Source organism: Stigmatopora argus, chromosome 1, assembly GCF_051989625.1.
Source record: "Stigmatopora argus isolate UIUO_Sarg chromosome 1, RoL_Sarg_1.0, whole genome shotgun sequence".
Taxonomy (NCBI): domain Eukaryota; kingdom Metazoa; phylum Chordata; class Actinopteri; order Syngnathiformes; family Syngnathidae; genus Stigmatopora; species Stigmatopora argus.
Window position 1 is genome coordinate 15950767 of NC_135387.1, and position 15583 is coordinate 15966349.

At 40.5% G+C, this 15583-nt stretch overlaps 1 protein-coding gene across 4 annotated transcripts; it reads left to right on the forward strand.

The window, feature by feature from the left end:
* Positions 1-109: 109 nt before the first annotated feature.
* ube4b (ubiquitination factor E4B, UFD2 homolog (S. cerevisiae)) lies at positions 110-14919 on the forward strand. 4 transcript variants are annotated; one of them, XM_077602458.1, is made up of 29 exons: positions 110-444; positions 1261-1480; positions 1575-1710; positions 1815-1902; positions 2303-2447; positions 2784-3009; positions 3176-3619; positions 4359-4559; positions 5689-5830; positions 5912-6012; positions 6311-6425; positions 6539-6622; positions 7068-7124; positions 7407-7523; positions 7686-7784; positions 7858-7971; positions 8331-8529; positions 8938-9076; positions 9152-9251; positions 9457-9584; positions 9691-9789; positions 10307-10542; positions 10697-10823; positions 10913-11057; positions 11297-11431; positions 11533-11724; positions 12469-12643; positions 13513-13659; positions 13949-14919. In XM_077602458.1, exons 1-29 carry the CDS (start codon positions 421-423, stop codon positions 14011-14013), a joined length of 4200 nt encoding a protein of 1399 aa, XP_077458584.1. In that variant the 5' UTR covers positions 110-420; the 3' UTR covers positions 14014-14919. The 4 variants fall into 4 exon arrangements, with proteins under 4 accessions (XP_077458584.1, XP_077458592.1, XP_077458565.1 ...); XM_077602466.1 differs by having other exon boundaries at positions 4455-4559; XM_077602439.1 differs by lacking the exons at positions 3176-3619; positions 4359-4559 and having other exon boundaries at positions 112-444.
* The last annotated feature ends 664 nt before the right edge of the window (positions 14920-15583 follow it).

Below are 15583 nucleotides of genomic sequence, written 5' to 3' on the forward strand. Positions count from 1 at the left end.
AATGCGACCCAGGCTATTATTTTTTTTTATTCTTTTCAGATATTACTGTGTAAACGCTAAAACAGCGCCGTCACAATTGCTCCGCCTACTGTGACGCGTTAAATCACGTGACAGCAAGCAGAACCAAAATGGCCCCCGTTGTATTTTGACGTGTAATAGCTAGCTACTTTTCTTTTTCTTTTACTCTTGCCTGGGTTGATAAGCCGAGCCATTGTGAGACTTTTTAGACACTTTATATGTTACCAGTCGTCGGCCGGCTGCTTACCCGTTTTTATCCTCGACACAATCGAGACTGACAGATATTATTTCAACGATTTGGACTATGAATTTCTAGTTCAGATTGAGGCTAGCTAGCAGGCTCTGGCTGGCTTCTAGTGCAGTAGTTGAAATTGAGATTGCTGTTTCAAACCTTCAGCTGTGATGGAGGAATTGAGCGCAGACGAGGTAAGAAAAACGTCTCAATAATCATCCCACGTATGGCTCAACTTCATCTGTCTTTTTGTTGTTGTTGTTGTTATGGAAAATTGAATTTCACATAGCTCATTTGCCTCAGAAGGATTTAGCAGCAAGCTTCGTGCTATCCGTAGCTAAGAGGTAACATTGGGCAATTGGAGAAAGGCATCCGAGACAAAACCCCATATCCATCTTGACAGAATCAAATAAAAGTGCGTGCCAATCATTGTGATTAATACGCGTGTTTATTAACGCGATAGTGCATATTTATTGTGCACGAACTGCGTCTGTCATTGCTTGCCTGATAACTGCACGGACGCAAACCAATGCTTAAATCGTAAAGAGAAATAATCCTGGCCTTATTGACGTAATTGGAGAAAACAAATATACAGTTCTTGTGGAGATTGGCAACTTAAATTTTATCCTTTTTTTTTTTCTTCATTCGTACCCTGTTTCATGTTAGCTGAAATTGCTAACCTTGTTTTGCTAATAGAACCCGAGACGGGCATTTTCCCCCATCTGAAAACAAAACATTTGATAAATAATATAGTGTGTATTTTATGTGATCCCAATCGATTTTGCGGTCGAATTGATTTCAGTTTTCTATTTATTTAAATATAAACCATCATGTAGTATTGTGGTATATTATGTATTCAAAAAATAAACCAATAGATTCTCTTTAATGTTTTAATGTATTTCAATGACCTTCTAGCACATCAAAGAATGACTTTTTAGGAACATCAACTGTGAACACCTGTGAGAGAACTGTGTACATTTCTATTCATCTTTTTTTTAACTGCATCCCAGATTCGCAGAAGGCGATTGGCACGGCTAGCAGGGGGACAGACCTCACAGCCCAACACCCCTCTCAGCACCCCTCTGACATCCCCACAGAGAGAAACTCCACCGGGACCTCTCCCTGGACCCTCAGGTGCTTCACCACACCCCTTGCCACCAGCTGCCTCTCAATCTTTAGGGCTCAATGCGCACAGTGGTACCCCTGCCACGTCTCCCATTGGCACTATTGGTAAGAAATGAAGGGAGTTTAGGTTTGTGATATCTTGCTTGGAACATTTGCTCCATTATCTTGAGTCTGCTCACGTTTTCCCCCTTTCTTCAAGGTGTGGTTTATGGCAGTCAAAGTAGTGAAGGTGTGAGCTCCCTTTCCAGCTCCCCTTCCAACAGTCTTGAGACTCAGTCCCAGAGTTTGTCCCGTTCACAGAGCATGGACATTGACACCGCAACTTGCGAAAAAAGGTAATTGTGTTTTTTGATATATGATTTGCACTTAAAAAATGGTGCTCACTGGACCATTTAGTTTTCAAGAGTTACATTAACAATGTGTCTGTGTTTCATTCCAGCCTGTCTCAAGTGGATGTGGACTCAGGAATCGAGAACATGGAGGTGGAAGACAGCGACCGCAGGGACAAGAGGAGTTTGACCGAAAAAGTATATATATTTTCCTAACAAAGGCTTTGACTTTGTTTCAGCAATGTAATAAATATGCACCTAAATATGTTCTGACACTCCTCGCTGTTATGACCATGCCCTGCATGAAAGTACATGTAAAAGCTTCCATGGTAAAATTTCTATAAGTTTATGATTTTGTAGTTCTGGAATGACCTTCAGTCAACTCAAACTGGCCTTTCCTGTTTCTCTACTTGCTTTAAACTGAAAGTTGCCTTTTTTTAATACCTCTTATTTTTTCTCTGACATGTACCTCTTTTTCTTTGCACATTGATTTTAAATCAATGGTTTTACTTTTGTGAGACAGCTGGTTTTATAAATATAAATGCCTATTGTTTCTTGTGTAAATGATGGTCAAATGGAATTGAATCTGCACCTGTAGGAAACCTCTACAAACTCGGATGTCTCAGAAGATCAGGCTCAGCAGCTCATTTGTAAGATCCTCCGCGTTTCATGGAAAGAGCAGCATAGAGATGTCATCTTCCTCCCGTCGCTGGCGGCTGAATTCCAATGTAACCTTAAAGATGGTATGTCAGCGATATTGGGCCTTATTTACTAAGAGTACGTGACGTATGCACAAATGCTTATTGCACTTGCGTATTTATGTTTTTATAGGGAAACACGCACTTGTGGAGTAAAACCACTAATTTTGTTATACGCAATTGTGTATAATGACAATAAAGGCCTTTTGACTTTAACTTTTAAAGTGCCCACACGCCATGAATCTGACAGCTAGTTTGCGTTACTTATTACTGAACAATTAACCTTTTATGAAAGATTGAGGCCCATTGTCTTTATCTTCCAACAAGCTATTGTTAAGTCTTGGGTCTGAAATATTTAAACTCCCATTCTCTCTTCTGCAGTATACTCTGATCCCAAAGACCTAATCAGCCAGATCCTGATGGAGGTCCTCATGATGTCCACCCAGTCGCCTGTCCAAAACCCCTTCGCCAGCTTGACCGCCACCTCGCAGCCATTTGCAGCAGCCAAATCTCCAGACCGCCACTTGACATTGGTACAGCCCTCCAGCCAAGGTGGCAGCCCAATGGGCCCCGGTGCAGGGTCTTTTGGATCCAGCTCTCTGTCAAGGCAAGTGACAAAATCCAATATTTCTTGCGCTGTTCAACATCACCATTCATACCAAATGTCCTTCTCCAATCTTTGTGATCAACCTGGAATTGATCAAGCATTCCTAGTTTCGTATTGTTTATTTTAAACCTTGTCGCAGTTATCATGTGATCAATATTGTCCACAGCCTGTATGGGTGTGGTAGCCCTCACCCAATGAGTCTGGATGCAGCCACGTGGACCTCATCAAATATCTCCAAACCCGCATCTTCCTCTGTTTCTTCTGCTCCCCCTACTCCGCATTCTTTTGTTCCACCCAGCCCACCTCTGACAGCCGTTCCCCAAAGACAGTCCCTCAACCCACCTTCTGCACCCATGGCTATCTCTCAGCGCTATCGCCCTTACAATGTTTCATATCCCTGGGGAGCTCCATCCCCATCCAGTCCAGGACAAAGAGCCTTTAGTTTTTTTTCACCCTCCCCTAGCCCAGCAGGCCCCACTGTACCTCCCAATACACCAATTCCTATGCCAGCATCTAGCACCCTCTCCTCGAGTTCCCTCCCTATGGTTCCTCCTTCTCCAAGAACAAATCCCCGACAAGCTGTGTTTGCGTCCAGGATTCCACCTTCTAGGTATCCTACTATTCCATTTGCATGTTTGTGTGTGTCTGGTGCACACACAAGCCGGCCAATTAACCTTTTCTAATGGGGCAATCTTTAGACTGGATCAGAGAATAACTTTTTACAGGTTTGATTTGATTGTTAGTTATCGTGACTTGACATAGTATTGAGATAAGGGAATGGTTAAATGTGGATGGGTATATTAAGTTTTTTTTTTGTGTCCATTGTGTGGTTGAATGAATCTTGTCTTGACACGTGTGGCTGAATGGAATATTAAAAGGTTTGCTGGTTTAAGGACAATGTTACAACAACTAACCTGCGCTTTAGTTTTATGCTTAATGTTCAAAAAGGGCCTTTTTAGGAAATTATAGATGGATTTTTAAAAAAATCCAAAAGTATTGAAAAACACAGAATTACAGTATTATTTGACAAAAAACATTTCACATGCTTAGTTAATTGACTGTTTATATAAGAAAATAAGACCAAAAAAATAATCGCCTTGAAAATAACTCAAGATTTGCTAAACATACTTTCTTGGGTCGGCATTGATGTAAATTTTTTCCATGCCCATAAAAAGTAACTTGTCTCCTTCCAGAAGCGATTTACTGGTTTGAGCAATGAATGTTCTGACAAAATTCAAAGCTACAGGCAAAAGTGCAATAATAGGGAGCCCTGAAGCAGACATGTGCCCTTCAAATTTACTACACTGTTGCACCCATCTTATGTCCCTGTAGCATTTCAATAATGCTAGTATTCACTTCTCATCATTCCCTTCTCATCGCTTGCTCATTAGTCCCTTAGTCTTCCAATCGCAACCTCACTCCTGTTCTTTTCCTTGTCATGTTAGTCCCGTGTCCCTCCTGTTTGCCCTTTCTGACATATCTCAGGACAGCAGCGGTGAAGAGTCGGACGAGGAGGTGGAGGATTTTGCACAGGTTCAGTTTGGGTCCAGGTACACCACTGCATGGTGTGTGTGTGTGTGTATTTGTGTGTGCCAGCTTGCTCAGCAAAGGCCTGCTGCATGGCACCAGTGGGCCTTCCACTAACCAAGCACAAACACAGTGTGGAAGAGTAGTGAAGGGGGAATAATACAACTTTTTTTTTCTTTTACTGCAGAGTTTAACTTTTTATGAACGGTGTACATTTTCTGGAGAACATCAAAATTTAGTTTGATAGGTTTACGCTTTTAACTTGATACATTTTGCAAATCAGCATGGTGGGACAAGTGTTAAGTACATTTGTTTCACAGTTCTGAGGTCCATGGTTAGAATCTTGGCATTACTCTGTGGTTTTTGCATGTTCTCACCTAGTGTTTGGTACAGAGTTCGTTTTACCCAAAGACAGTTGACTTTAACTAGATCTCACTAGCAGTTCTAATGGGGATAAACACACTAGAAACTCAATGGATTAATTCTGCCATTTTGTTCAGAAATACTTCTGAAATAGAAGTCTGAATGATTTATTATTTTAAAAATGTTTTTCGATATGAATTTTTAAGATTATGTTTCCTTTTTGCATCATAATGCCGTACTTGATACCAATATCGTTTGTGAACTTAAACGTTATGGTTAGTGCTGAGTAAATTTGAATGTCAATGTTTGCTGGTGCCTCAAATTCAGAATTCATTGTTTACTACAACTAGCCGAAATGGCCTCTTTTGGACATGAAATGTTTTAACTTGTCGTCTGTTTTTCCCTGTTTGTTATATCACAATGCGGTGCCTTTTTCTCCTGGATAACAAAAGCTAAATGTTTGTACCTTGTGATGGTTTATTCCGTGCTTTGAAGCTGCTGACATACACAGGTTGTGCTTTAGCAGCTGATCACTAATGCCCTATGCATAAGAAATTGAAATCCCCATACAAACTTAATAATAGCAGTTTTTACCTGAAATTGTTTTCTTTTCAAAAGCCACATGCTGTAATGCAGCCACTAATACCTTAAGTGTGTTTCTTCCAGGACCGGTGCTAGTGAGCTGATGCTTATTTGAGGCTAACGGCACACCTTCAGCAGTGTCGATGTCATAATTCATAGATGTATCGTGTTGTTTATTTGTTCCTTTCCTCTTTTTGGTTTGTCTAGTCATGGTGCTTGTGGAGGGTCGGTGTCTTGTAATTTGGCGAGTGACCGCTTCACCATTGAGCCATGCAAAGAGACTGAGATGCTGAACTACCTCATTGAGCGCTTCGACAGTGTTGGTATGGAGGAGAGGAAAGCTCCTAAGGTATTTAGGATTGACAAATTAGACCAATAGCCTGTTCAACTGTTGAAATCAACAATTGTACTTTTCCTTTTTCCCCCCCAGATGTGTAACCAACCAAATGTCAGCCAGCTTCTTGGCAACATTCGCTCTCAGTGCATCTCTCACGTTGCCCTGGTTCTGCAAGGCTCTCTGACCCAGCCTCGGTAAGACTGCTTAGATTGCTTTATGTCATCATGCCACAATTTTTAAATTCGAGAGGCTTTGCCCATTGCCAATCTCTTGCCACACACAATTTGAGATGATGCGTCTGACTGCTACACTGTGGCTCACCAAAAGAAACCTTTCACGTGTCACAAATTAAGAGGACCTTTTGTCCCTTTTTTAGTCCCCCTCTCTGTTGCACTCTTTCCAGAGTGAGTTCTCTTTGGCCTTTCCTCAGAGAGGACACCCGATAAACATTTGTGCAACAATGCTTTGTCTGTTTGTGTGCGCCACACACAGGAGCCCTCTTCAGCATTCTCTGCTGGTACCTTACATGCTGTGCCGGAACCTCCCGTATGGCTTTATCCAAGAACTAGTCCGCATTACCCATCAGGAAGAGGAAGTATTCAGACAGGTGTCACACTTTCTTATATCATTTATATTTGAATGCAGCAGAAACACAAATTTATTTCTGTGAAGTATGGTTACATTTTTTATTCATCACAAGTTTACTCCTATCTTTCCTAGATCTTCGTTCCTATCCTACATGGGCTGGCTCTTGCGGTGAAAGAATGTTCCCTTGATAGCGACAATTTTAAATTCCCCTTAATGGTGAGATTTTGATGCTTTCAGTCGATTTATACACGTAAAAATCTGAACTAGCATGATAAACATACCTTACTTGAAAGTCTAGATGATTGGCAATGTGACACTGGGGGTTTGTAACCATAGCTACATGATGGACTTTGCATCTTTTTTACCAATACAGGACACCATTGGTGTAAAGCATAATCATCATGTCTTCAAAACCATCAGTTTTGTCAAAACAACTATGAATACTGCATTATCACAAATCCAGCACTTGATCTTGCTCAGTAATTTGCACAAAAAATTACTTACACACACCATGTGGACAGACCGGTGTTGTCTTACCCATTTCAATATGGCCTGAAATGTATTTTCTATTCCTTCATATTGTGCCATGTAACAACATTGAACTCTTTGGTGAATCAAACGTGTAATATGCATTTGTTTCCATATTTTCCTATTTTTGCAGGCATTGGCTGAGCTATGCGAAATCAAATTTGGAAAGTCTCACCCTGTGTGCAGTTTGGTGAGTGTAAAACTAAATGTGGATGACCTATGATTATGTCCTTATGCTCAGACTGTTCTATTCTTGTATTGGTAAGGTCAATGGCTTCCTCCAAAATATTTCGATCAGTGGAATGATCACACTGGAAACCCTTATCTCTTTATCTCAGCTTTACTGTTCTTACTTTTAATCAGGAACATTATTTCTCTAAAGATGTATGTGTTTCAAAGCTGCTATTTTAAAAAATATATAATTTGGGATATTTCAAAGAGGGAATAAAAAAATAAAAAAACCTGTCCACAGCTAACGTCTCTTCAGCTGTGGTGTCCCAAACCCTTGAGCCCTGGATGCGGCAGAGAGATCCAAAGGCTGTCCTACCTTGGTGCTTTCTTCAGCCTTTCTGTATTTTCTGAAGATGATGTGAGTACGATAGTCAACCGTTTTTTCCTCATTTTCATTGCTTGACCTTGGTTTGTACTTAAGCCTACGATGCATTTGCGTAAAAGTCTCTATTGCGGCATGGGAATAAAATAAGTGCCAAAAAATACCCACACAGTTAATGTCTCAATGCATTTTCTCTAGGCCAAGGTAGGAGATAAGTATTTCTCTGGACCAGCAATCACTACGGAAAACACGAGAGTCGTTAGTCAATCATTGCAGCACTACTTGGAGTCAGCAAGGGTGAGATTCTGTATAGATAAGCTCTTTTTGCCCAGATGACTTCTTTTTACATTCTTCTTATATTTATTTTCAGGGTGACCTATTTAAAATCCTTCACAACATCCTTCTAAACGGAGAGACTCGGGACTCAGCCCTAAATTACATGGCAGCTTTAGTTAACTACAATGTGAAGAAAGCTCAAATGCAGGTGTGTGTCATTGTTATTGGTTATTTTTCCCCACATTCTCCAATTATTGTTCTTGCAGACAATTGATTAGACTCTGACATCCAATACAAAGTCAATCATATTTTCTCCATTGTCAAAGATAATGAAACAATCCATTAATTTAATAGTTTGAAACATTGAAGTTATAATCAAATGTATTGTCTTCATACTGCTGTTGTTCATGTAGGTGGTGTAAAACCACCTTGCATCAGTGTATCATTATTTAAGTTAGCATGTATGTTTACACTTCTTTGGACCACAATAGTAAACTTAGAGGTAAGTGAGGCCCTCTCACAGACTATTCAAGTGAAAATGAATTTGTTCACGCTTCTCTTCCCTAGACTGATGACAAGGTGGTGTCGACAGATGGTTTCATGCTCAACTTCTTGTCAGTGCTGCAGCAACTCAGCATGAAAATCAAGTTGGAGACTGTTGATCCCTTCTACATTTTTCACCCCCGATGTCGCCTCGCCGTCAGTCCCGAAGAGACGCGGCTGAAGGCCACAATGGAGGAGCTCAAGAGCTGGCTGTCTGACCTACGTGAGTCAGTGTTCCTTGAAAGGCGTAGATTCCATTCATTTACAGTTACACTTGACAGCTCTCATCGTATTGTGAACATTTCTTAGAAGCTTAGTTTTTCTTTAAAAAATAAATAAATAAAAAACAGACCATTCGCATTTAAGTGAGTTGAATGATCAACCTGTGCTAATTGTTGTCGAGCCTTATATTTCCTAGCTTTGGTGGCTACTAAAAATATGTAGTGCACAGCCCTTATTGCATTGCATAGTGGTGTCTGCTTTTCTAATTTTAAGTCCAAAGATATGCCAATCAAGGAGCTTTGTCAGTCATTTGAAATAAGTTAGCTTTCTCAAGGTCAGACAGTGAGCCGCAAAGAGTCTGCTTCCACGCATAATTAAATGTGTGGTTGTTTGCGTTCTATTCCTAAAGATGAAGACTCGACCAAATTCTCTGAGCCCAAGTTCCCCACAGAGTGTTTCTTCTTGACCTTGCATGCTCACCACTTGTCTATCCTGCCCGGATGCAGACGCTACATCCGTAGGTTGCGGGCGATCCGGGAACTCAACAGGTACATTGATGCATGTTCGCTGTCATGGTGTTGGTGGTATGGTTTCACAGTATTCTGTACGTTGTGCCTTATCAGGACTGTGGAGGAGCTGAAAAACAGTGAAGCCCAATGGAAGGATTCTCCCCTTGCCAGTCGTCACAGAGAAATGCTCAAGCGTTGCAAAACCCAGCTGAAGGTTTGCATTTTGACTTGGAGAGTCAGTCTCTCTGTGGTTTGACCATTCTAACTGTACTATTTGGGACACTCATCCATAACATGATTTTTGTAACTAGCAAATGTGTATGCATATAAATAGTAAGTGCTGAAACATGCAGTACTGCATAACCTTGTACATTAACACGAAAGAGATCTTTTATTTTATTTTACGTGCACCCTCTCAGAAACTGGTTCGAGCCAAAGCTTGCGCAGACGTGGGTCTTCTGGATGAGAACATGCTCCGCAGATGTCTTCAGTTCTACAGCACAGTAATTCAGCTCATTCTTCGTATGGTGGACCCTGCTTACCCAAAGTATGTTCCTTGGCTGTTACTGATGTAGCGTCATGCTCTCGCACATACTGACATTTAAATTGAGTTGACTATTTCTCTAAGAGTTAACACCTGTCATTTGTCACAGCATCACCCTGCCATTGAATCCTGAGATCCCCAAGAGCTTTGCTGCGCTCCCGGAGTTCTATATTGAAGATGTGGCCGAGTTTTTACTTTTCGTTGTGCAGTAAGTTCAGTTAGTTTTTTTTCCCTTAAAATGTCTAAGGGGCAAACCTGGGAATTTTATTTGACGGATATTTCTGTCATTGAGTTGAACTCAGAGACTCGAGACTGCCTTGAGAAGAGTTTTGGATGGCAACCGCAGGACACTTGTTTCTTGCCATTGCCAACAAAGCCTAAATAAACTAAAGCCTACTCCTATTTCTTCTCTTTGTCAGTCCAATGCATGTATTTTTCATCGTGTTGGGTGATGTATCGGTGATTCATATCTATACACTTTACACTTATTGAATGTTAAAAAAAAAAAAGTGACACACTACATGACCCAGTCCCAGCTATTTTGGAATATTTTGCAACCCAAATAAATCCTTAATGACTATTTGCTAAAAGCAATCATTTGAGTTTAAACATCGTCTTTGTTGTGTTTAATGGTACTTCATTGGAACTGGGGATCTATTGAAGAATATCTACTGTTAGTCCTGTGCTCACAAAGAACCAAAATGTTCTCCTTTCGCTTCTTGCAGGTATTCTCCCCAGGTTTTATATGAACCTTGTGTGCAAGACATAGTCACCTTTTTGGTGGTCTTCATCTGCAGTCAGAATTACATCAGGAATCCATACCTTATTGCCAAGTTGGTGGAAGTTCTGTTTGTCACAAATCCTGCTGTGCAGCCTCGCACTCAGCGCTTCTCTGAAATGATGGAGAACCACCCGTTGTCCATTAATCAGCTAGTGCCCGCCCTCATGAAGTTCTATACTGGTGACTGCTTCTCACTTTTAAGATGTTTTTACTGCAAAATCCTATCAATTTGCATTCTAAATGTCGTAAGAAAATATCCATAAATGCTGTTTATCCACATACAGTACGTACATTGTTTGCTCCTGACTCCTCTTTCGTTGTCTCCCATGGCTAGATGTTGAGCATACGGGTGCCACCAGTGAGTTCTATGATAAGTTCACAATAAGGTACCATATCAGCACCATCTTTAAAAGCCTATGGCAAAACATTGCCCACCATGGCACTTTCATGGAAGAATTTAAGTGAGTTGAATTGCAAGGAAAAAATTGTGGCTACTAATACAAGAGAAGATTGTACTCATTTTTTTTTGTTCGTGTTCCCTTCCCTTTAGTGCCGGTAAACAGTTTGTTCGCTACATCAACATGTTGATCAATGACACCACCTTTCTGTTAGATGAGAGTCTTGAGTCTCTCAAGCGCATTCATGAGATTCAAGAAGAGATGAAGAATAAGGAGCAGTGGGATCAGCTTCCCAGGGTTTGTACTTGAATTTGTATTTACTTTTGGCAACCAATTACTTTGCATGGCTTTTGTGCATTTTAAAACTTTTCGACTACAGTTCAAGCACTTTTCAACAACAGTTTCAATGAAGCCTACCTGTTTCATTGACGTTCTTCTAGAACTCACACATTTGAAATGACTATTTGTGCTCAATCCTAACTTTGATCAGCAGTTCAGTTTTACAATAATCTGTGTATTTGGTTGTTGTCATTCAGGACCAGCAGCAGAGCCGCCAATCCCAGCTGACTCAAGATGAGCGGGTGTCACGCTCCTATCTGGCCTTGGCCACAGAGACAGTTGAAATGTTTCACATCCTCACCAAGCAGGTCCAAAAACCTTTCCTCAGGCCCGTGAGTACCTGTTACATCACTGTATTGTATAATCTCACCAATAGACTGTTATCTCCAAAATAGACTTGAAAGAAAGATGCATTGTTGTGATGTTCTTGTAGGAGCTGGGGCCTCGTTTGGCAGCCATGCTGAACTTTAACCTCCAGCAGCTATGTGGGCCGAAGTGCCGGGACTTGAAGGTGGAGAATCCTGAGAAGTATGGCTTTGAACCCAAGAAGCTCTTAGACCAGCTCACTGACATATACCTGCAGCTGGACTGTGCCCGCTTTGCTAAAGCAATTGCAGATGACCAGGTTGGAGGCTCAAAAATATTTTCAGTGAACTCTAGTGCAGGTTTTTGGTTAATAACTGTCAATGTAGTTTACTAAAAGTTGGGGAAGGTCAGGCTACTGGAGTCCTAAGATATTGCAATGAAATCCAGTTTACATCGTGATTATAGTTCATAAAATGCAGGGACTTTCCAGCTAAATTTGGCAGGCCACTTTAGTTATGTAGCAATCATAAAACACAATGTAATTCACACTACTTTTGAATCCCCACTTCTCATGAATTAGAGCCAACATGTAGTTTGTTTAATGTTGTTCCAAGAATCTTGATTACAACCTTGGGCAACTCTAAATAGCTGGATGACGACTGTAACACTCAAAAGACTGTATACACTATGTAGATTTAAAAAATGTCGCACTGTCACTTCAGTAGGTACTTTTGGAATCAGTTCCTTTTAATATGTCATCAGTTTCAACTATGCAGAGTCCAACTGCTATAAAAAATATTTTCATTGCGCAACTTCAATAATTGTTAATACCTTTTGAATCTTTATTGTTGCTATTTGAATAACTTTTGACTTATCAATAAATTAATGTGGAGGAAATCTTGACATTGCGACTTTAACTCCAAGCTCTTGTTGTAATGTTTGCTTCAAGGCATTTTGCCATTTTGTTGATTCAGTGGGAATAGTATCATTTCTATCACAATTTTGAATCAAAAACTTTTATCTTGACATTCTTTGGCTTTATTTTCTGTGTGTGTGTGTGTAGCGGTCTTACAGCCGAGAGCTCTTTGAGGAGGTCATCTCAAAGATGAGAAAGGCTGGTATCAAGTCCTCAATCGCCATTGAAAAATTTAAGCTGCTATCTGAGAAGGTGGAGGAAATAGTGGCAAAGAACTCCCAGTCGGAAATGGACTACAGTGACGCACCTGACGAGTTCAAAGGTCTGTATATGCTGCTTTTGATTCTAAATTTGCCTGGTTTGGTTTCACTTCCCCCATGCTACGTTTAAATGTAAACTGATCCCTACTTATTTTCGCCTCAAGTTGGAATGTCTCATTAGAGCTAGGTCTGTATCAGCGTCATGCAGTGTCACATTTAGTGATGTGTATTAACTCTCGAGCACAGTTGACAATTATATCCAGTCATGTGACTTTTCTGCTGTTAATTTAAAATTAGTTTGTAAATAGTAGACGTCCGATCCATTTGAACTGAGGCTGTCAATGTTAGCCAGTGAGTGAATGAAATAATTGATTGAACCTAAAATGCATGACTTTGGGATTTGGGAAGGGCGAGTACTCAAAGAAAAACAGGATAGTTCCGAGTGTTTTTTACTATACAAGATAAACCGTGGCCTTGTGTTGAACTTAATTCCTCGGCAGTACTCGACTGTAACAGTTGGATTGCAGGCATTTGCAGGGGATTTGCCACACCATAAAGGTCATTTAGACAATTTGGACAGAGGCTATCCTATAACCACAGACTTATTATAATCTATAAAAAGAATGTGGCCTACATTCCTTCTTTGATTTCTCGATAAGACTGTCATGGTCACCAGGACCGTGTCCCACAGGACACAGTTCTCATGTTTCTGTGCTGTGAAAGTCACTCAGGCTGTATTTTTTTTTTAGAAGCTTGTCAGTCACACTTGTTACATATCAATTGTGGGACATTTTGGTTTTAATTCAGTTTTTCAGTTCTGAAATTGGTCCCTCTTTCAGGTGCTTGTGATTGATCCATGCAAAGCTTTTTGTAACACTTTTTATTCTGTTGTTTGGGTTGTTTTACAACATTCCTGTAATTTTTCTTCTAGATCCTTTGATGGACACGCTGATGACTGACCCTGTGATGCTGCCTTCGGGGCACATCATGGACCGATCCATCATCCTTCGCCACCTGCTCAACTCGCCCACTGATCCTTTCAACCGGCAGCCGCTCACCGAGAGCATGCTGGAATCAAGTAACCAAATTAATTTCCACATTTTTTTTCAAAGAAGTAAAAGAGTATCCATTCAGCGCTTAATTCACAATGAACTCTACTTGCGAGTTTCTTATGTTACGAGCAGCTGCTGACATATCTTGATAGCCTTTGAAATAATTTCAGATGGAAAGAAAATGTTGTTTTTGTTGTAACAAACTGTCCAGTCACAATATTGGTTGTTGAGCAAAAAGATATATATCCCTGTACCACTGTAGTTGTGAAAATATGTGGTCAAAATGTACACCAAATGATACATTTGTTTCTGCAGTCCCTGAACTCAAGGAGAGGATCCACGCATGGATGAGAGAGAAACAAGGAGGAAAACCTTTCTAAAGACTTGATGTCAACAACGCCTTTTCCAGCTCTCGATATTGAAGGCGTCTGGCCCAAATCATCTGACTTCAGTGTCACTGCTACCACCAATAAGCAACTTTTTGATTTTTGCCCTATTTTCCCCCACCACAGGCCATTAGAATGATAGATAAAAAGCATCATAATAAAGTTACGAATGACTTTTATTTTGGTTTGTTTGCTTTGAGAATATATGTACACTATATGTATATCCAAATATATACATATATGTATTTAACAATTAGGATGCACATAACGATCTCCATCATGCTGCATACAGTGACTTAAATGAATATTTCCTTCTTGGTTCTTGTGTGTTTTGTAACAATGTGTATGTGGCCGTTAATAAACCCTTGTGACGCTTTTAGGGTGGTGGGTTGGGAACTTGTTGTTGTTATAAGCAAGACAATGGCAATGACTAACTTACTGCATAGAGTCTGCAGTGTACTGGATGCACCTGTGCTTCTAGGCAAAATTAAGGATGTAACTTAATCTAAAATGTCTGGTTTCTTTTGAGTGCAGTCAACTGTGATAAGCATTGATGTACCAAAATATACTTTCACTTGTTCTTAATTTTTTGGGTTGAAATCCATTCTAGTCACATTTTACCTGATGACGTTGATAGACTGAATTTGGAATCTTTTGGGCGTGTAGCTACTACTCCAGACCCCTTCAAACACCCCCAAGAACAAAATTATTTTAAACAAGCAACTTGGTCTAAACAGGACAGAATGTAGCATGAGTTCCAGGAACCTTGAAACCCATTACATCATCTCTAGAGGTGGTCTTTGTTGACCGTTACTGTACAGGAAAAGAAGACCTTAACTAAACTCAAAACTGTTTTGGACGCTAGAATTTTGAACTGAAAATAAATGAAAATGCACACTATTTTAAATTTGTCAATGTTTCGCCTCCTCAACGACAGTGTTATTGAAGGCAACGATCTGAGTGTATTTCTGTTTTTATTCATTTTGATTTTATTAGGGGAGGCCCGGCGAATGACTGGTTTGTGTGTGGACCTCACAGTTCTGGGGTTGTGTGTTCGATCCCAGATTGGTCCTCACTTTGTGGAGCTTGCATGTTTTCCCTGGGCTCATGTGGGTTTTTGCCTGGGTACTCCAGTTTCCTACCACATCCCCAAAACATGCAGAGTAGGCTGGTTGAAAACTCTAAATTGCCCTATGTATGAGTGTGAGTGTGAATGGTTGTCCATCCTCTTGTGCTCTGTAATTGGCTGGCCACCGATTCAGGGTGTACACCCGCCTGGGCCTGTAGTTGGCTGGGATAGGCTCCAGCACCCCCTGTGACCCTGAATGAATGATTGTATTAGCTGTCTGTAGGTGAAAAGTAGAGGCTATGTATTCCATACCGCGTATGTATAATTTTATTTAATTTTTTAAAGCGAGACTGTAATTTAATTAAGTGCATGCTCAGTAGAAGGAGCTAGTACATTGCTGGGAGGAGGCGAGCGATGTTAGGAAGAAATCCTGCAGTGTAGCGTCACAGTGAGGGGAAAAAATCGCTCACGCCCTTTCCCTATTTGAAGATGTTC

Bases quoted from the DNA above. Each gene is read 5' to 3' on its own strand.
- ube4b (XM_077602458.1), top strand. From the start codon at position 421: ATGGAGGAATTGAGCGCAGACGAG. The intron at 6,623-7,067 runs GTGAGATTTTGA...CTATTTTTGCAG, and splicing joins ATTTTAAATTCCCCTTAATG to GCATTGGCTGAGCTATGCGA. The intron at 9,077-9,151 runs GTACATTGATGC...GTGCCTTATCAG, and splicing joins GCGATCCGGGAACTCAACAG to GACTGTGGAGGAGCTGAAAA.